The following is a 21,832-nucleotide window of genomic DNA, read 5'->3' as shown; positions in this document are numbered from 1 at the left end:
CTCGTTATAGACTCCCCTACCTTTGGGAAAAGATTTTGACTATCGACCTTATCTATGCCCCTCATTATTTTATAGACTTCTATAAGATCACCCCTCAACCTCCTACTCTCCAGGGAAAAAAGTCCCAGTCTGTCTAACCTCTCCCTGTAAGTCAAACCATCAAGTCCCGGTAGCATCCTAGTAAATCTTTTCTGCACTCTTTCTAGTTTAATAATATCCTTTCTATAATAGGGTGACCAGAACTGTACACAGTATTCCAAGTGTGGCCTCACCAATGCCCTGTACAACTTCAACAAGACATCCCAACTCCTGCATTCAATGTTCTGACCAATGAAACCAAGCATGCCGAATGCCTTCTTCACCACCCTATCCACCTGTGACTCCACTTTCAAGGAGCTATGAATCTGTACTCCTAGATCTCTTTGTTCTATCACTCTCCCCAACGCCCTACCATTAACGGAGTAGGTCCTGGCCCGATTCGATCTACCAAAATGCATCACCTCACATTTATCTAAATTAAACTCCATCTGCCATTCATCGGCCCACTGGCCCAATTGATCAAGATCCCGTTGCAATCCCAGATAACCTTCTTCACTGTCCACAATGCCACCAATCTTGGTGTCATCTGCAAACTTACTAACCATGCCTCCTAAATTCTCATCCAAATCATTAATATAAATAACAAATAACAGCGGACCCAGCACCGATCCCTGAGGCACACCGCTGGACACAGGCATCCAGTTTGAAAAATAACCCTCCACAACCACCCTCTGTCTTCTGTCGTCAAGCCAATTTTGTATCCAATTGGCTACCTCACCTTGGATCCCATGAGATTTAACCTTGTGTAACAACCTACCATGCGGCACCTTGTCAAATGCTTTGCTGAAGTCCATGTAGACCACGTCTACTGCACAGCCCTCATCTATCTTCTTGGTTACCCCTTCAAAAAACTCAATCAAATTCGTGAGACATGATTTTCCTCTCACAAAACCATGCTGACTGTTCCTAATTAGTCCCTGCCTCTCCAAATGCCTGTAGATCCTGTCCCTCAGAATACCCTCTAACAACTTACCCACTACAGATGTCAGGCTCACTGGTCTGTAGTTCCCAGGCTTTTCCCTGCCGCCCTTCTTAAACAAAGGCACAACATTTGCTACCCTCCAATCTTCAGGCACCTCACCTGTAGCGGTGGATGATTCAAATATCTCTGCTAGGGGACCCGCAATTTCCTCCCTAACCTCCCATAACGTCCTGGGATACATTTCATCAGGTCCCGGAGATTTATCTACCTTGATGCGCGTTAAGACTTCCAGCACCTCCCTCTCTGTAATATGTACACTCCTCAAGACATCACTATTTATTTCCCCAAGTTCCCTAACATCCATGCCTTTCTCAACCGTAAATACCGATGAGAAATATTCATTCAGGATCTCACCCATTTCTTGTGGTTCCGCACATAGATGACCTTGTTGATCCTTAAGAGGCCCTACTCTCTCCCTAGTTACCCTTTTGCCCTTTATGTATTTGTAGAAGCTCTTTGGATTCACCTTTGCCTGATCTGCCAAAGCAATCTCATATCCCCTTTTTGCCCTCCTGATTTCTCTCTTAACTCTACTCCGGCAATCTCTATACTCTTCAAGGGATCCACTTGATCCCAGCTGCCTATGCATGTCATATGCCTCCTTCTTTTTGACAAGTGCCTCAATCTCCCGAGTCATCCAAGGTTCCCTACTTCTACCAGCCTTGCCCTTCACTTTATAAGGAATGTGCTTACCCTGAACCCTGGTTAACACACTTTTGAAAGCCTCCCACTTACCAGACGTCCCTTTGCCTGCCAACAGACTCTCCCAATCAACTTCTGAAAGTTCCTGTCTAATACCATCAAAATTGGCCTTTCCCCAATTTAGAATTTTAACTTTTGGGCCAGACCTATCTTTCTCCATAGCTATCTTAAAACTAATGGAATTATGATCACTGGTCCCAAAGTGATCCCTCACTAACACTTCTGTCACCTGCCCTTCCTTATTTCCCAAGAGGAGGTCAAGTTTTGCCCCCTCTCTAGTCGGGCCATCCACATACTGAATGAGAAATTCCTCCTGAATACACTCAACAAATTTCTCTCCATCCAAGTCCCTAATGCTATGGCTGTCCCAGTCAATGTTGGGAAAGTTAAAGTCCCCTACTATTACCACCCTATTTTTCTTGCAGCTGTCTGTAATCTCCTTACATATTTGCTCCTCAATTTCCCGTTGACTATTTGGGGGTCTGTAGTACAATCCTATCAAAGTGATCTCTCCCTTCTTATTTTTCAGTTCTACCCATATAGACTCAGTGGGCGAACCCTCGGATATATCCCCTCTCACTACTGCCGTGATGTTCTCCCTAATCAAGAACGCAACTCCCCCTCCTCTCTTACCTCCTGCTCTATCTTTCCTATAGCATCTGTACCCTGGAACATTGAGCTGCCAGTCCTGCCCCTCCCTTAGCCATGTTTCAGTAATAGCTATAACATCCCAGTCCCATGTACCCATCCATGCCCTGAGTTCATCTGCCTTGCCCATCAGACTTCTTGCATTGAAATAAATGCAGTTTAATCTAGACTTCCCTTGGTCTTTGCCCTGCTTTCTCAGACCATCTGTCCGGTCATGTTCTGTACACTCTCCCTTACTGCCTTTTGTTTCTGTCACCATTTTATTTCCCACTGACTTCCTGCATCGGTTCCCATCCCCCTGCCACATTAGTTTAAACCCTCCCCAACAGCACTAGCAAACACTCCCCCTAGGACATTGGTTCCAGTCCTGCCCAGATGCAGACCGTCCAATTTGTACTGGTCCCACCTCCCCCAGAACCGGTTCCAATGGCCCAGGAATTTGAATCCCTCCCTCTTGCACCATCTCTCAAGCCACGTATTCATCTTAGCTATCCTGTCATTCCTACTCTGACTTGCCCGTGGCACTGGTAGCAATCCTGAGATTACTACCTTTGAGGTCCTACTCTTTAGTTTAACTCCTAACTCCCTAAATTCAGCTTGTAGGACCTCATCCTGTTTTTTTACGTATATCGTTGGTGCCTATATGCACCACGACAACTGGCTGTTCACCCTCCCCCTCCAGAATGTCCTGCAGCCGCTCCGAGACATCCTTGACCCTTGCACCAGGGAGGCAACATACCATCCTGGAGTCTCTTCTGCACCCTCTCAAAAGCCTTGATATCCTTCCTAATGTGTGATCCTCAGAACTGAATACAATATTCCAGCTGAGGCCTAACCAGTGTTTTATTAAGGTTTAGCATAACTTCCTTGTGCTGTATGTCTCCATTAATAAAGCCTAGGATTCCAGATGCTTCTTTAACAGCCTTCTCAACTTGACCATCCACCTTCAAAGATTTGTGAACTTTGGTGGCTCTGTTCCTGCACCCCCTTTAAAATTGTACCATTTAATTTATATTGCCTCTCTTCATTCTTCCTACCAGAATGTATCACTTCATATTTCTCTGCGTTAAATTTCATCTGTTATGTGTCTGTTCATTTCACTAGTCTGACGATGTCCTCCTGAAGTCTGTTACTATCCGCCACATTGTTTACTACATTTCTGAGTTTCGTGTCATCTGCAAACTTTGAAATTATACCCTGCATACTCAAGTCCAAGTCATTAATATACTCACCCTGGAGAACACTGCTGTATACTTCCCTCCAGTCTGAAAAACAACCGTTCACCACTGCTCTCTGCTTTCTGTCCCTTGGCCAATTTTGTATCCACGTTGCCACTGTTCCTTTAATTCCACGGACTTTAATTTTGCTAACAAGTCTATTACGTGGTACTTTATCAAATGTCTTTTGAAAGTCCATATACACAATATCAACTGCACAACCCTCATCGACCCTCTCCGTTCATCAAAGAACTCAATCATGTTAGTCAAACACAATTTTTTTAACATCCATGCTGACTTTCATTTATTAGCTCATGCTTTTCCAAGTGCCTATTACTTTTGTCCTGAATTATTGTCTCCAGTTTCCCCACCACCAATGTTAGGCTGACTGTCCTGTAATTGCCAGGTTTATCCCCCTCCCCATTTTTTGAACAGGGGAGTGACCTTTGCAATCCTCCAGTCCACCAGTACCGTCCCCATATCTAAGGAGGATTGGAAGATTGTGGCCAGAGCCTCCGCAATTTCCACCCTTACTTCCCTCAGTAACCTAGGATGCATCACATCTACACCGGTTGACTTTTCTACTTTGAATACTGCCAATCTTTTAAGTACCCCCTTGATCTATTTTTATCCTATCCAATATCGCTACTACTCCCTCCTTTACTGTTCAATGGCAGCGTCCTCTTCTCTAGTGAAGACTGATGCAAAGTATTCATTTAGTACTTCAGCCACGCCTCTGTCTCCACAAAAAGAACCCCTATTTTGTCCCTAATCGGCCCCACCCTTCCTTCGACTGTCCTTTTACTATTTATATGTTTATAAAAGACTTTTGTGTTCCCTTTTATGTTATCCCCTAATCTATTCTCATACTCTCTTTGCCCCTCTTATTCCCTTTTTTGGATCTCTGTACTTTCTGTATTCAGCCTGGTTCTCTACTGTATTATGAACTTTACATTCGTCATAAGCCTCCTTTTTCTGTTTCATTTTAATCTATATCTTTAGTCATCCAGGGAGCTGTAGCTTTGGATGCCCTTCCTTTCACCCTTGTGGGAATGTGTCTACTCTGCACCCAAACCCGCTCCTCCTTGAAGGCCTCCCATTGTTCAATTACTGTTTTGCCTGCCAATTTTTGATTCCAATCCACCTGGGCAAGATCCCTTATTAACTCACTGAAATTACCCCTCCTCCAGTTAAGTTTTTTCACATTTGATTGTTTCTTGTCCTTTTCCATAACTATTCTAAACCTAATGAAATTATGTTCTCTGTTCCCCAAATGGTTCCCCACTGAAACATGCTCCATCTGCCCCACCTAATTCCCCAGAACTGGATCCAGCACTGTTTCCTTCCTCGTTGGGCTGGAAACACACTGTTACAGAAAGTTCTTTTCTACACGTTTCAGGAATTCCTCCCCCTCTTTGCCCTTTACATTGTTACTGTTGCAGTCTATATTGGGGTAATTAACGTCCCCCATTATCGCTACTCTATAATTCTTGTATCTTTCTGTAATTTGCCTTCAAATTTGCTCCTCTATCTCCTTCCCACTATTTGGTGACCTATGGTATACATCCAATAGTGTAATAGCTTCTCTATTGTTCCTTAATTCTAACCAAGTAGATTCTGCCTTTGACCTCCTCAACTATATTATCCCTTTTCCAGTGCTATAATGGTTTCTTTGATAAATACTGCCACCTGCCCCCCCTCCACCCTCCTCCTTTCTTTCCTGAATACCTTGTAGCCAGGAATATTAAGCATCTAATCCTCCCATTCTTTGAGCCAGGTCTCCATTATTACCAGTATATCATAGTCCTATTTGGTGACTTGAGCCTGCAGGTCACTAACCTTATTTAACACGTTATGTGCATTTATGCACATGCAGCGAGACCTGGACAACGTCCAGGCTTCGGCTGATTAAGTGGCAAGTAACATTCGTGCCACATGTGCCAAGCAATGCCATCTCCAACAAGAGAATGTTTACCACCTCCTTGACAGTCAACGGCATTACCATTGCCAAAACCCCCACCATCAACATCCTGGGGGGGGTCACCGTTGACCAGAAACTTAACTGGACCAGCCACATAAATAATGTGGCTACAGGAGCAGGTCAGAGCCTGGGTATTCTGCAGCGACTAACTCGCCACCTGACTCCCCAAAGCCTTTCCACCATCTACAAGGCACAAGTCAGGAGTGTGATGGAATACTCTCCACTTGCCTGGATGAGTCCAACACTCGAAGCTCAACACTATCCAAGACAAAACACCACTTGATGGGCACCCTATCGACCACCCTAATCATTCACTCCCTTCACCGGTGCACCGTGGCTGTCGTGTGTACCATCTAGAAAAATGCACTGCAGTAACTCGCCAAGGCTTCTTCAACAGCACCTTCCCAACCCGTGACCTCTACTACCTGGAAGGACAAGGACAAGGGCAACAGGCGCATGGGAACACCACCGCCTGCACGTTCCCCTCCGAGTTACACGCTATCCTGACTTGGAAATATATCACCGTTCCTTCATCATCGTTGGGTCAAAATCCTGGAACTCCCTACCTAACAGTACCGTGAGACTACCTTCACCCCACACACTGCAGCGGTTCAAGAAGGCGGCTCACCACCACCGTCTCAAGGGCAATTAGGGATGGGCAATAAATGCTGGCCTTGCCAGCACTGCCCACATCCCATGAATGAATTAAAAAACCTCCAAACTCATCTTAGTCTGCCTCTCATTTGCCCCTGTCTGATCTCTCCTATTTCTGAATTCTTCTATACTCTATTGCTATTTGTCCCTCCGAATCCTCTCTGCACCTTGGTTCTCCTCTCTAATGTTTCATCCTGGTGCCCCTCCCCTTGCCAAATTAGTTAAAACCCTCCCTCACTGCACTAGTTAACCTCCCCACGAGGACATTTGTCCGAGCTCTGAAGTGCAACCCATCTATTTTGAACAGATCCCTCCTGCCCCAGAACTGGACCCGTTGTCCCAGGCATCTGAAGCCCTCCCTCCTGCACCAATTTTCCAGCCATGCATTTACCTATCTTATTCTACTGTTCCAATACTCACTAGTGCATGGCACTGGGAGTAATCCAGAGATTACTACCTTTGAGGTCCTGCTTTTTCATTTCCTCCCTAGCTTTTGAAATTCTGACTGCAGGACCTCAACCCTTTTCCTTCCTATATCATTGGTTCCCACATGGACCATGACTTCTGGCTGTTTCCCTTCCCCCCCCCCCTCAAAATATTCTGCACCCTCTCAGTGATGTTCTCTACCCTGGCACCAGGGAGGCAACACACCATGCAGGACTCACGACGATCATTGCAGAAATGCCTGTCTATCCTGACAATCGAATCCCCTATGACTGCATTTCTTTTGCCCCCCTGTGCAGCCAAGTCTGCCATGGTGCCGTGGATTTGCTCCTGACTGCATTCCCCGAGGTGTCAACACCTTCACTGGTATTTAACACTGAATACCACTTTGTCAGTGCCACACTCCTAGGAGACTCCTGCACTGTCTGCCTGTTCCTCCTAGTCTGTCTGGTGGTCACTTACTCCCTCTCAGCCTGAACTCTCTGTGGGGTAACCACCTCTTGAAACGTGCAGTCCACGAAACTCTTGGCTTTCCGTATGCAGGTAGTGACGCCACACACCCCTCAAGCTCAAACTCTGAGCTCGAGCAGTTGACGGCACTTCCTGCACTTGTGGTTTTCCAGGACACACAAAGTGTTCTGGAATTCTCACGTGGCACAGGATGTGCATGTGACTGCTCCCAACTGTCCTGCCATGTTAGCGAATAGCTATTTAAACTGTTTGTTTAGCTTTAAGGCAATTTACTGTTTATCCAACACTAAAACACTAGCCAACCACTAAAGACACTAACCACGCAGAACAATAGCCACCAAAAGCACCGACCAATGAACTAAATACTTACTAACTTACCCTCGGCGCTGCTCCTTGTCCTGTGATGTCACTTTTTGACTTTTTCTCGATTTTTTGATTCCTCGCTCAGCTGCTTATCCCGAGCTTCGCTTTCATGGGCTCCTCCACTACGTCGACTGTCACGTCACTTTTTCAAATTTTCTCAGGATTTGTTTGCTCTGCCAATGGTTAATGAATAAAGAGCCAAAATTGTGGTTTCATGTGTTTTCTTAGAATTGTTTTGATCATTGTACCATGATGGTGTCAAATTATGATAAGATTGTGCTTTAATTTGGAAATTGGGATGCAATCATAGAATCAAACAGGACAGAAGGTGGCCATACAGCCCATCGTGCCTCTGCTGGATCGTTGAAATAACTGTCCAATTAGTCACATTCCCCTGCTCTTTCCTCACAGCCCTGCAAATTTTTCTTTTTCCTTATCAGTGGAAGAACAGTAGGATACTTAGGCACTTGGTTGACCAAGTAATTTTTGCTCAGCTTTGCCTCAGCAAAACTGTTGTAACTAAACACTGATGCATCACACTTTACCTCAGCTGCTGAAGATAATTAAAAACATTTATTTAAAGCAGTTTACAAAAAATTTTCTTTTGTAAAGTGAAAGGTAAACTATTTCCAAAGCTGCACGTTAATCTACAGTGCCCTAGAATGTAAAATTATGTTTTCAATCTTACTAATGCATAACTGCATAAAGTGAAATACTAGATACAAGTTTGAGACTGGTTACATAAATAAAATCTACACTGCTGATTTACATATTTTAGATTTTTTTTAATTGAATTATTAATTCACATATTACATTGATTTAAATTACTTATGAAAAAAGATGCAAGTTTTCACATTCCATAAATAAGAACATACTTTAGAAATGAATTCAGTACATTGTAGAATAAGAAATTTATTCCACTGGAAATCATGTGCTGGATTAATACACTGGCAGGATTCCTCATTGCTGTAATCTTGAATATTTTCCTGAGCATTAGAGATTGCAATCTGCAATGAAAATCATCAGTTTAGAGAAAATGGGTTAACTGTATAAACATTCACTCAGTTGTATTTTCTGCCACAATCTGTGTCCATTATTCTGCTCTTATTCCTCTCAACAGCAGTGATAGCTTTGAAACCATTTTGCAATCATTGAAACCATACACAATAACAGTACAGAAATAGTGGTGTTTAGCAGAAATAGCTGGGGGTATCGGGTTTAGTAGCAGTTTCAGAGCTTGGTAGCATATGGGGATGGTTCTGGCGGTACAAGTCCTGTCGGTGGTTAAATTACCCTGGGGAGAAGCAGAAAAGTCAAGCTGTTGCAGCTAAGGGATAGGAATTAAATACGTAGGTAAAGGAAGATATAATAACAAAAGCCACTCATTTATAATGTTCAAAAAATGGACTGTGTTGTGAAATTTAATCTCCATCACACTTGTAAAATCCCTTAATGCCTTGTAATAAAGCAGAATTTGACTTATTTAATCATTGTAAATCAGTGGCTCTGATAATACATTGTGCAGTACATGTCATAACACACCTATTGTGAACTTGCAAACAAGACCCTTGCCACTCATGATCTTATTGTGGATGATTGCATTGACACATGGCTTTGAGGGAAACAGCTCACAGGTGATAAAGCCTCTTTCCACCCCCCCCCCCTCCCCTTCCCTGCCTGGCTATACATCCCACTGCCCAAACCGCCTCTGTTGCGGTGTGGCCCTTATCATTAAATTTCTTGTTTGTCCCTCTTCTTTGAGCACTTCACCTTGTTCCACCCTCTCATTTTTCTTTTAAAATCCTTGTTCTCTACTGCCCACCCAAGCCCCATCCCAAGTTTCTTACCAAGATATGCTCACTGCTTTCCTCCCTCAGCCCCTGCACTGAGCGGCTTCTCATCTTTGGTGATTTCAACCTCCATCTCAACTCGCCTTACCTTCTGTCCTTTGAGTTCACTGCCCTCCTGTCCTCCCTTAATCTCTCCCTCTATATAAACTCTCCTACCCATATACACATCCACCCTCTCGACCTTGCCAAGGCCTCTCTATTCCCATTGTCTCAACCATAGACGAGGCCATCTCTATCATTTCGTTGTATCCCTCACCACTCTCGTTCCCCATCCCCATTCCAATGCCACTTCCTTCTGCACCTGCCCCACGATAAAACTCTTCCCCCCCCAAGTCACCTACAATGGCACTTTCAAACTTCCACCTGTCTTGCTTGGCCTCCAAAGTCACTACAAAGTACCATTTACAGACTTCTTCCTAAACACACTTCTGACTTCTGCAGTCCAAGGTTTAAAAAAAACTTTCCCTTTTAAGTACTTTTAGCTTATCAAGATTAAAGCATTGGCCTTCTCATCAAAGTGACACTTTTCACTAAAACAATGCAAATATACCTGCCAAAGAATTATCTTTTCTTGGTTTTTTAATTAAACTGAAAATTAGTATTGCATATTAATACAGTGGAATATGTTTTAGTAATCATGGTTTATAACAATTATCCATACATAAGTATCAAATTTTCCTTGCCAAAAACAAATTCTATTGCCATCTGTTTTGACTCATTTACGCAGATCAGTACAAGTTGGTTATACTGATCAGTTTAGCACTGATCTTTCTGTTTTGGCAACAACAAGAATTTCACTTCACATTAGTAGCTAGTGGGCAACTGATTTAGTGCAGCTGCTCATTCATCTTTTGCCCTTTTGCAATTCCAGTTCATCAACATGACAGGCTAGAGGGATTGTGCATGGTTTTAGCTTTTCATACTGGCAACAGTAGCTGCACTGCACAGATGGTGCATCAGCTGATGTGTTGGTTCAGAGCCTTTTCTGACACCCCCCTGCACCCCCCCCCCAACCCCCTCAAACTTCAGATGGTACATTGCGTAATTTTACAAAACTCTTAAGATTTATCTTGATATAGATTAAAAAGGGCTCCCTTCCTGGGTTCAGAGCTGAGTGCTAAATGTAGTATGCACTCGCATCCAGTGTTCCTGTTGGTAACTCAGCTAAGATCAGTTCTGGGGAATCTGTTTGAATCTTAAAATTATTCAGACAAATTTTAGTCGAATTATTCATTATGGTCAAAATCATCGTCTCAAACGATCCATCACAGGTATGTGGCAGATCAGGAAGATGTGTGGGGGAAACTCTGAACCAGCACATCAGCATTCTGCCTTCCTTTCAAAATTCAACCAGCACTACATGTGCACAAAACATGTATGCGCAAAGAATGATGTGCCTGTGCACACCCAGTGGTTCTCTGGGTTCACAGAAAATGAAAACACCTGGGGAGGGGTCTCCCGGCTGCTGTAATTTCGGTGGAAGAGCTGGTAGAATTCTGGAAGGATGGTGTTACGGCAGACAAGTGGGAGAACCACTGTGGAAATTAGCCCCCACCCCACCCCCTCCATTTTCTGTTTAATGTACATCGAAATCTACTCTCTGGCATTAGGGTGCTGATGTAAATGGGGGAAGGGGAAGAAGGAGTCAGAATTCCATTAAATAGGACGGTTTGAATGCAGGATATGAAATTATGATGTCTTGATATCATTGGTGATTAGGTTGTTGCAACTGTTATTGTGTTGTTCTGGAGCTGACCGTGCAGCTATTAGCGTCAAATGATGTGCCAAGCCAAAACTGGTCTGATTGGAGGTGGAGCAGCTGAATTAGAGTATGATTTGGCTGCATTGTACTCAGTTTTTACCACAAAATTGGCATAGCTATTGCCATACTTTGACCTAATAAAAGAACAGGAATGAAGCACCTAATTCTTGGATCCTGTTTGATTATACATATATATGTGTGTGCGTGTGCACGCTTTATCTATTGCAATATTGGTGCTTTAAAGTGATCTAATAATTTCTGTTTTTTTTCTTGTCCGAAATAGTTGATTCTTGGGAATTACAAATGGCTGACCTATGACGAGGTCTATCGTCGCATTGTACATTTTGGTAGTGGACTGGCTATGTTGGGCCAACGACCCAAATTCAACATAGCCATCTTCTGTGAAACCAGAGCTGAATGGATGATAGCTGCACAGTCCTGCTTCATGTACAACTTTCCTCGTGAGTAAAACTTTGCATGAGTGTATTCTTATCAAAGTTCCTATTTAGTGGGGACAAACAATGTATATTTTGTCTAATTAGTGGTTTGAAGAGAGCTGATAGATACTAAATAGTCATGTAACTGTAGATAAAGTTGATGAATGGAGCAGACATGAAAATCATTGGGCTATATCCTTGCAGTGATGTGATAGTTGTTATTCTGTTTTGGTGATATCTGCTTTTCAAACTGATAGAGTGGCTCTGTGGGTGAATGCATCATGTAGTATCATACTAAACCAAACAGACCAGGGAGTTTTGAAGTTTGAACCCTGGTCTCCACTGATTACTATCCAGTAACTTCTGCTAGAAAGTGCAAGTGTGTGGGTGTCAGGTGAAAGCAAGCTTTTGCTGGGCTGTGATGACCATCCTCAGGATCAGGTACTTCATCTATACTCATAATTGACAAAGTGCCAGTTAGGGTAAATGGGGTTTCTGCTGCCCTTTGAACTGTACCATGGCATATGTTGCTGCTTTCAGGAGAGGAGAAAGTTGAAGGAAAAGTACCTACCGTAAGTGTGCAAAGGAATGTTGTTCAACCTAATTACTTTATATGTGTGCTTTACATCGAAACATAGAAAAGAGGAGCAAGAGTAGGCCATTCGGCCCTTTGGGCCTACTCCGCCATTCAAAATGATCATGGCTGATTGTCTAACTCAGTACCCTGTTCCCGCTTTTTCCCCATATCCCTTGATCCCTTTAGCATTAAGAAATATATCTATCTCCTTGAATACATCTAATGACTTGGACTCCACTGCCTTGTGTGGTAGAGAATTCCACAGGTTCACCACCCCCTGAGAAAAGAAATTTCTCCTCATCTCGGTTCTAAATGGCATACCCCGTATCCTGAGACTGTGACCCCTGGTTCTGGACTCCCCAGCCATCGGGAACAACCTCCCTGCATCTAGTCTATCTAGTCCTGTTAGAATTTTATATGTTTCGATGCGATCACCTCTCATTCTTCTAAACTCTAGTGAATATAGGCCTAGTCGACCCAATCTCTCCTCATACGTCAGTCCTGCCATCCCAGGAATCAGTCTGGTAAACCTTCGTTGCACTCCCTCCGTGGCAAGGACATCCTTCCTCAGATAAGGAGACCAAAACTGCACACAATACTCCAGATGTGGTCTCAGCAAGGCCCTATATAACTGCAGTAAGACATCCCTGCTCCTGTACTCAAATCCTCTTGCAATGAAGGCCAACGTACCATTCGCCTTCCTAACTGCTTGCTGCATAAATGCTCGCTTTCAGCGAGTGGTGTACAAGGACACCCAGGTCTCGTTGCACCTCCCCTTTTCCCAATCTATCGCCATTCAGATAATAATCTGCCTTTCTGTTTTTACAACCAAAATGGAAGGTTTAAAGCCAATGTGAATTATTTAAGTTTTTGATATTCTGAATTGTCTATAGGCTCCAATGTGCATTACAACTTTACTGTTAGTGCGAATCAAACCCGCTTTGACATTACAGTTCTGTAAGTGTATCTTCATTTATAGCAGTATTGATATCGCTTACTACGAGTGTGTAAAGTGCTATATTTTTCCTTTGAAATATGTTGCTGGTATCAAAAATTACCAGCTTAAGCATAGTGTCAGTAAGGAAATAATGAGCTCCCTGCTCAACTTCTAAATTTCTTGCAAAACCTGTTATCTCCATTCTCTGAACTTTAAAAAAATTATGGTGCGCAGTACTAAAAAGCTGCTATTAATGGGAACCCGAATTGTGAAAGTGGTACAGTACAAGTTCAAATTGGCAAACCCTAATCAAGTACTCATTACATTATGATTTTTGTATTACAAACTTTAAAACAAAAGTAGTTGTCATAGTAAGAGTGGCACTGCTGAATTTAGTTACTGTAAAATCATTAAATTGTAATGTTTGTGGTGTCTTGGGTGGAATACAGCTGTAAAACAATCAGCTTTTATTGAGCACCCAAAGTACAAAATTCAGATGAACTTCACAATATACAATATGAGCAGAGGGAAGCAGATTTTTTGGAAACAATTAAACAATTATTCATAGTTTTCAGATATTAGTTGCACTGTGGTCAACTTGGGTTAAAAATGCAGACAAAAATTAAATATTTTTGTAGTTCATTGAATCTGTAAAAACTTTCTCATAACATTCCCCTCCTCCAATTTCATCTCCTTCCCTCATGCTGAGGCATGGTTCCATGGATGTCATTTGTCCTGTTGTATCTAAGCAAGTAACCATTCTTCATGTGTGAGCCTAGACAGTGAATATTGATGGGCTGTTCAACTTGGGGAGGTATCACAGTTAGGATGCTCACTGTCCTCAGCTGACATTCACACATATGGACTTCTAGCAGGATTGCTGAATAACAATGTGGATTGGGACACCTAGCTAATTTTCCCTTCTTTAACCGAGAGATGTGAAGCCAACTGTTGCATTACTGTTGTCCAGGCTGAGACTACCTAACTTAGCACAAACCAGAGACTGAATGTGGGAGTTTCCTGTCTGTATGACTAAGCTAAGATACGATGTATCTTAACCACCACAGCCATTGGGGGATCAAGTTCACATTTGTATCTCAAAATAGTCACATTAAATCCCCCATTTGAGAGTGAGTTTGCTGAATTGTAGGATTTCTTTATCAATACACAGCCTTGAGTTCTATAAAATTAGAGGCTTATACATATTCAGCAGCTATTTTATTTAGTGCTACACCCACCAGTACAATCTATGATAAGTTTAATCCTGTTAGAATTGTTTGTTCAAGTAGTGATCTTAGAATACCAGAGTCTTTTCAATATTTATATCATTTCATAGTCTAGTGCCTTGATTCTACTCGTCTTTGTAAACTATTTTGAAGTTCATCAAGTTGAAAACTAACAATTCAATGATGTCTAATAATTTAGTATTTGCAACATAGAAATTTTAACACAGGAGAAAGTCATTCAGCCCTTTTTCCCTGTGTTGAATTTAAGCCCCTCTTGGGAATATTTTTATACAGTTCCATTTTGCTGCTTTTTCCCCCAAACAAATCCTTTTTTCCCTGTATCCCAAATTGATTCAATTTTCCTGTTCTTTCCCAATACCCTTTTTTATTCTCTAAATAATTATCCAGTGCCTTTTTGAATGACACAATTGATTACTACCTCTGGTAAAGCATTCCACATTCTGATAACTGTCTGAAAAAGCAGCTTCTAATCTCTCCCTCTAGGTACCTTTTGTGTTTATCTTGAGATCATGGCTTTGTGTAGATTATTTCTGTTGGTACATAAATCAATCTCTGTCTACCATGTCTATTCCTTTTATCACTTTGCATACCTCTATCAAAACCCCTCTCAGTCTGAGTTCTGATGAAGGATACACACCGAAAGTCACACCCTGCTGTTTCTCCTTAAAAAGGCTGACATTTCCAGAATTTGCTATTTTCATTTCAGATTTCCATCATTTACAGTATTTTCTTTTTATTCCTTTTCAATTTGACCAAACTAAGCCCTCGTTCCTACAGCCTTTCCTCGTAATTCAGACCCATCATCCCTGGTATTGTCTTACTCAATTTCAATTGCACTTCTCCCAGGATATATTGTACCTGTATAGTGCAACATTCTGTTATAAATCTTTTATTTCCCCGTGCTTTATGCTTTTAAAAAAATTGAATGAAACTGAGGCTGGAGAATCTTTTTTTTTCCCACCCACCCCACCCCGCCAGACTTCCTCCCCCCAAGTGCAGGCAATTGGGACTAGCTTAGTGGTATAAACTGGGCGACATGGACATGTTGGGCCGAAGGGCCTGTTTCCATGTTGTAAACTTCTATGATTCTATGATTCTCCCCCAGCCAAGTAACACTTGCAGTATTTTATACAGTACTAATTATTTTAAAAGCTTATTCTACTGGCCAGTCAAATAGAAGCACTGTCTTTCTCTGCCAGATCTGCGGTCTTGGAATTGCATCAGCCAGGGAGCTGCAGCTGCATGATGAGGCCCATCTTTCTCAAACTCATTTATTTTGACTGTAATTGTATAAATTGTATGTATTTCACTAGGGAAATGAGTGCGTATAAAATTGTGCTGGAATCTTTAAGTTTACTATCCTGCTTTTTTTTTTAAAAGCTTTTTAAGAAAAAAAATCTTATTGCTCTCTGATCTGTTTACCTCTCCCTTTTTCTGAAGGCATTTGCTTCTTTCTGTGCTATGGTTCCATGTGTGCTGGTTGCTATTGCTATCAAGGGGATTGAGACAATGTCATAAATTGTGAAAGTAAAAAAAACTTATAGTAACATTCGAAAAGAATGGTGAAAACAAATGATCAGGCCAATCAATGCTTACCTTAGTCATTAGATCAGAATGTTCAGCCTATGACCCTAGGACTACATGCGACTCCTGGGCCCTGCTAATTGTGCCCTCAAAGCCCAAGCAATTCGTTCATATTGTGCTTATATTTCTTATTTGCTGATTTGTCTTGTTTTAAATTTGTGGATCTGGTGATCTGGACAGCATAGTTTTTAATCCTGAAACACAGATATTAGCCATAGCAACTTAAGATATATGCAAATTAATGGGACCGCAGAGTAAATTTTATACTTACAATTAATTTTAAAGGATAGGAAATCATGATTTGTGTGTGCACAGTTTCCCGGTGAGGATTTATGCCGGGAGCTCACAAACATCGAATTTAGCTTATGGATTTGAACTTGACTAGTCAATCTCCTATGGTGTTGACATGGTGAGTCAAGACCATGTGCAGTATTCAGGCCAAGCAGGGCCAGAGGGAAGGGGATAATTGGAACCAAAAGAAGAGGGAGATGGGGGGTGGGGAAAGTGGGTAGGGAAGTATGAGGGGGAGAGGAAGAGGGGGATAGCAGAGGCAAAAAATGGAGAGGGGAGGTGAGAGGCAGAGAGGGGAAGAGGAAGGGAGATGGGGAGCAGGAGGGAATGGAGGTAAAGGGAAATGGGGGAGATACTGCCAGACTCTGACACCCTCTCCCTTCCGTAATCTGCTGAACTGCCTTTCAGTGCTTACAGTCTTCTAGACTGCATTTCCAATGCTCTCTGATCTCAGAACTGCTGCAGTGCTCCCAGACCCAAATATCTTCCATCCCAATGTCCACAGATTCTTTCTCCCAATGATCGTAGATCCAAAGACCTGCCCCAGTGTTCCTAAAACATCCCTCTCCAGTGTTCCTGGGATTTCCCCCCTCCCCATTGATGCCAGACACTGGCCCTGCCCCTCAAAGTGCTGCTAGACCTTGAGAACCTATCCAGTATTGTCAGACCCTGGATCGCCTTCTCAGTGCTCCCAGATCCCAGGCCGCCTCCGATGCTGTAAAGTCAGTGTCCCTGGAATATTAACACCTTTGTTCTTGGGAAACCTCCAACCCACTAAGTAACTCCACAGGAGATATGTTAGTATCAGTAATGATTTTTACAGCTGTCAACAAGAGGAAAATGTATATTTCTCAAGTAATGTATTGATTGTCATTGAATAATGTTTTAATGTTCAAACAATTCAATAGATAAAACGGCTTGACTTGGTAAAATAAAATCCCATAGCGCATATTTTTTGACAAATAGACAGAACTACTTTTGGTGTAAGGAGTGCTAAATTTGGATTTGAATACAGATTTCAATGAAACCAATGTCCATTTTATGCCATAAATGATTTGGTTTTCACAACTGACTAAACTAGTCTGCTACTTTTCTACCAGCAATATAAAAAGAAAAGAAAAAAAACTCTCTACATGCCCAATTATATACACAGTTATGCAGACTTGTGTATACATTTTTCTTTTTTAGTTTAAATTACCTTTATTGATAGAGAAGTAGCAGACAAGATAACAAAATTTTAAAAAACGCACTTGCAGAAAAGTTGGAGCATGGTCAATCAATAGTTTTTTTTCTTTACAAAAAAAAGCCTTGGTTGAAATGACAGGAAAACTGAGTCAATCTGTCCAAATTTCTGTGTGTAAATCTACGATTCATGTTAGTGTAAACAAAGTATCGGAACAATTATACATGTGGCTGACACGTAATAAATGGCATTGTCATACTTGATGAGTTTTCTGAGGCTGAAGTTATGGCACATTGTTGAAGATGAGTAGAAGGAACTTTATATTGCATTTGATCTGTGCTGTTCTTAAGATGAAAATGCAGATGGTGGGTGACTAGATGTTCTATCACCCAGTGCCAACATCCATGATTTTGATCACAAAAATGTATTCATTGTTTTTTTTAATGCTTATTCATATTGAATAATAGATATGTAACAGAAAGTTCAAAGTCTGTAATTCACTCTTGGTTTTGTCATAGCTGTGGAATTGGAATGTTAGGGCCACAGCCCTCTCATGCTCTATACAATATATAAAATGAAATATTACTTTTTGAAATTAAATCTTACTGTTAGCAGTAAATACTGGCTGTACTTGATGCAGAATGAACACAACTTGTGGCAAAATAGCATCATAGGTAATTGCATATTGTGGCATTTTACCTGAAGGATAATGGTGATCATGTAATGGAATATTATAATCTAATCGCGTTACAGATTAATTAACAGGATCTCTTCCCATGTGTGTGTTCCAAAAGCCCAAGCAAATTTTGTTTCAAGTATGTTTTGTGCTAGTAGCGTCTGACATAAAATAGCAGTTCTACATCTGCATGTACATTACTTCTCATCTTGTTCGAGCAGTTTTTAAAAAAAAAACTTAAATCTCTGGCAGTTTTTTATGTATAGCTAATATTAATAATGAACTTATTAAATGTTACAAAGACGATCATAGCTTAGGTGCTGAAAATATATAATTTGATGCATTAAAATTCATGGTGATTTTCTATTCCCATTGCCCATTGGTGAATAATACACCAGATACGGCAGTAAAGTTTAATGGAAATTATGCATTTGTGTAAAAAAAAACAAAAATTGGAGAATGGCAAAGGTTTCATGAGATCAGCCTTTTATGTTGTGTTGCAAATTTGTAGCTGTTTTTGCTCTGCAAACTGCTTCAAATACTGGCAAGCACAGTGCAACCTTCCGATGGCCCCAGCCAGGCTGATTTTACAAGCAGACCTACAATCTGAAGTTTACGCTCCAAGGAAGCTTGCCATGAGCTTACACACGTATCCACCCAGCCTTGCCTGAGAAAGCGTTAAGTGACTCGGCTGAGAACTGATGACATGTAGGTCAGTGATGGTGTTAATGAATTACATCTGCCCAGTCCTCCTTCCTGTTTTTCTCCATGACGTCAATACATAATTATGAAGAATACACAATTCTTTAACTCCTTAATTCTACAGTTGTGATAAAATGTTTTTAGCCAGTTTTCAATTTTTATTTCGATCATTTGTTTCACCATCCTATGAAATGTTACTCTGTATTTATAACAAATCTTTTTATATTTTAAGTTTTTTTTGGATTTGATTAAAATGTTCCTCCATTATTTTCTGGTAGGAAGGTCATTGGACTGTGTGGTGAGAGCTCGTGGGAATGAAGCCGGACGTTTTCCTGCATCTGCACCCGCCAAAATAAAAGCACCAATAATTTATCTCTGAATCTAACCCGGTGCAACAGGAAATAAGTGCTGTCAGACATAGTTTTCTCATAGTGCTCAAAGGCTGACTCCACATGTTAGAAAAGAAATCCCCCTCCCAACACACTCTAGGTTGTCTGGGTACATTGACCCACTAACTGACTGAATGCCCTTTATGAAATTAGTCAACTCCCAGCTTTTGACATTATGACCAGAAATGTTTTTGTACTGCTAATGTTGATTCCATGATCTCAGCAAGGGATACGTTATCTTTGAAACTCTGATCATGTGCAGTAAGTTTGCAAACAGGAGTGCAGTGATTTGTAATGATTGCCTTTTAATATAGAGGTCCATGTTTGAACCCAATTTGGGAAATGAATGATAAAGGTCAGCCTTCATCAGCGGCTGATTACCATTTTTTTTCCAGTGCTTAGACAATCTTACCTGTAACACAGCTGTGCTTATATTGGTAAAAACACACAAAAAGTAATATTATCGTTGAAAGGTTACCAGTAATGAGATCAGCACAAATTTAAATTATTTTTTGGCTTTGGTTGAGCATATGATAGCCATGTTTTTTTTTTCCCGTGACGTCATCAGGCCAGACAGCTTTCTTATGCGGTGAACATCCTAGCCAGCAAGGCCATGTCTCACCTACTTAAATAAAGGACCTTTCTTTCATACCTCCTGGTATGACTCTACTAGTGTGTGGGACTAATCTGTCTCTGCTGCTTGAACCTTTAACTGAAGCCAGTATAGGCAGACAAATTACTAGATTCAGGTACCAGTTGAACTTTCTGCCATGGTTTTCCTTGGGTGTTTCTTGGCAGAGAAAAAAATACTAACTTGTGTAATGCTCACATTAGCTGTAATCTATAGCCTCAATATTATCCTTGTTACAGCTATAGGATTGGCTAGCTGTGTTCAACTTCTGTTGCAAGATTTATTTCAAAAAGACCCGTTGAACTATAATATAATTTAAAGGTATTCTCGAGGATAAAACATTGCAAAGAGATTCATTGTACTGAACATTATTGAATATTTATGGGAAAAAATACATGCTAACTCTAATTTTTTGAACTTTTTTTAACTTGGTTTCATAAGCTGGTCATGGAAAACAGCAATTCTTAGCACCTTCTCTTTCTCTCTTCCCCTTCTCTCTTTCCCCCCCCTCCCCCAGCTAAGCAAGCAAAGAAATATATAGAGGCTATTCTCAGATTGTTTTAATTTTTACCCCAATGTACCACCATGCAGTAAAGGTTTGGTAATGTTTGCAGTTTGGATGAACTGAAGTTTTTAAGAGGATGGGAGGCTAGCTATGAGAGCATCGGAATAATCAAATGCAGAGCTGCCAAAGGTGCGCATGAGAGTTTCAACATCATATGGGCTGAGGTAGAGGGATGATGGAGTAGGGGGTGAGCGATGTTGCGAAAGTTGGAAGTAGGCAGTCTTTGTGGTGGAGATTTGATGGGGAAGGAAAATAATAAGATACTATTCATAGCAGAAAATGTGACTTTTAAAATCAAGTGCAAAATTTGCACACTTGGTACGTAAATAGAATGCAAACTGAGTGAATTGGTGCTGGAGAGGATGGTCTAATCCCCTGATTTGAGAGTTATTAGGAAATACTCTCTGGTAAAATATAGTTCATTCATAATTTCCGTTAATGTGTTGTCAGTACAGTAGGAGCTATCATTGACTAACGGGAAATAATTTTTATGGAGCTCTTGCTTTGGGTTTATGTGACAGGTTTAATGAAGTTTTGAGCAACATTCGGTTCTTGTGATCTTACCTGCTATTGCTGATTGACGTTGAATTTCAACTGTAGTGGTAATTGATATACTATCTACAATAGTTACTACCTAGGAAAGGAAGCTCTTCAAATGGATAGAATATTTTATAATCACAGAAGTTGCATTGCTCGTCTCTGATTAGTGCCTGAAAGTAGTTAATGAAAGCCACATCATCAGGCACTTTTGGAATTACCCTTGTTTTGCTATTACTATAAGAATATTAGAAATATAATTGCAAATAATATATAAATAATCCTTTATAACATGGTATTTGGAATCCATATTTTATATAGCTTTATAAAAGAAGGAAATGTTCCAAAGATTTTATTGTATGGGGCTCTCCTGGTTCCTTCATTAATGAATACTCTGTGCTCCATCTAAAGTTCTGATATGTCTGAGTGCCTTATGAATGGGAGTGAGTCTACTATATCATACCAGCAATTAAACTAAGTTATCTTCTTGGGTAAGAAACTTTCATGTCCCGGGTGGAATTTATGGGACTTGAATTCAGGATTGTGGATGTGGTACAAATTCAGCAGATGTACAATATGAGATCCTTTTGTCTTTTTAAACATGCACAAAAGTATTGAAATCATTCATTTCAACACAACATATAAACCACCTAGCCAGAGAGACAGGAGATGAGAAAAATGCAGTTTAATGTCTGCTGTATTAAAATGGCTTTAGCAATTTGCACTGTTCTCGTGGGTAATTGCTGTTGCAAACTTTGAGATAGGGATGTTGAAAAAAAATACAGCCAATTGGGAGGAACTTTCAAAAGATTTTTGTAGTATTTGAGATAAATTAACCCAGGTGATTTAATTTTTCTTTAAAATCCTGATCGCAAACCATGATGAATTTGCATTACTTTTGAA

At 41.0% G+C, this 21,832-nt stretch overlaps 1 protein-coding gene across 1 annotated transcript in view; it reads left to right on the top strand.

Annotated features, from left to right (window-relative positions):
• acsl3a (acyl-CoA synthetase long chain family member 3a) overlaps window positions 1-21,832 on the top strand; it is a 103,107-nt gene that overhangs the window by 52,951 nt on the left and 28,324 nt on the right. Inside the window, exon 3 of the mRNA XM_067995416.1 lies at window positions 11,457-11,634. Within this exon, the coding sequence (XP_067851517.1) occupies window positions 11,457-11,634 (178 nt within the window). The remainder of the gene's footprint in view (window positions 1-11,456; window positions 11,635-21,832) is intronic.

This window comes from Heptranchias perlo, chromosome 13, assembly GCF_035084215.1.
Source record: "Heptranchias perlo isolate sHepPer1 chromosome 13, sHepPer1.hap1, whole genome shotgun sequence".
NCBI lineage: Eukaryota > Metazoa > Chordata > Chondrichthyes > Hexanchiformes > Hexanchidae > Heptranchias > Heptranchias perlo.
Note: the sequence above shows the minus strand (reverse complement) of the source record. Positions and strands in the feature narration are given on the sequence as shown.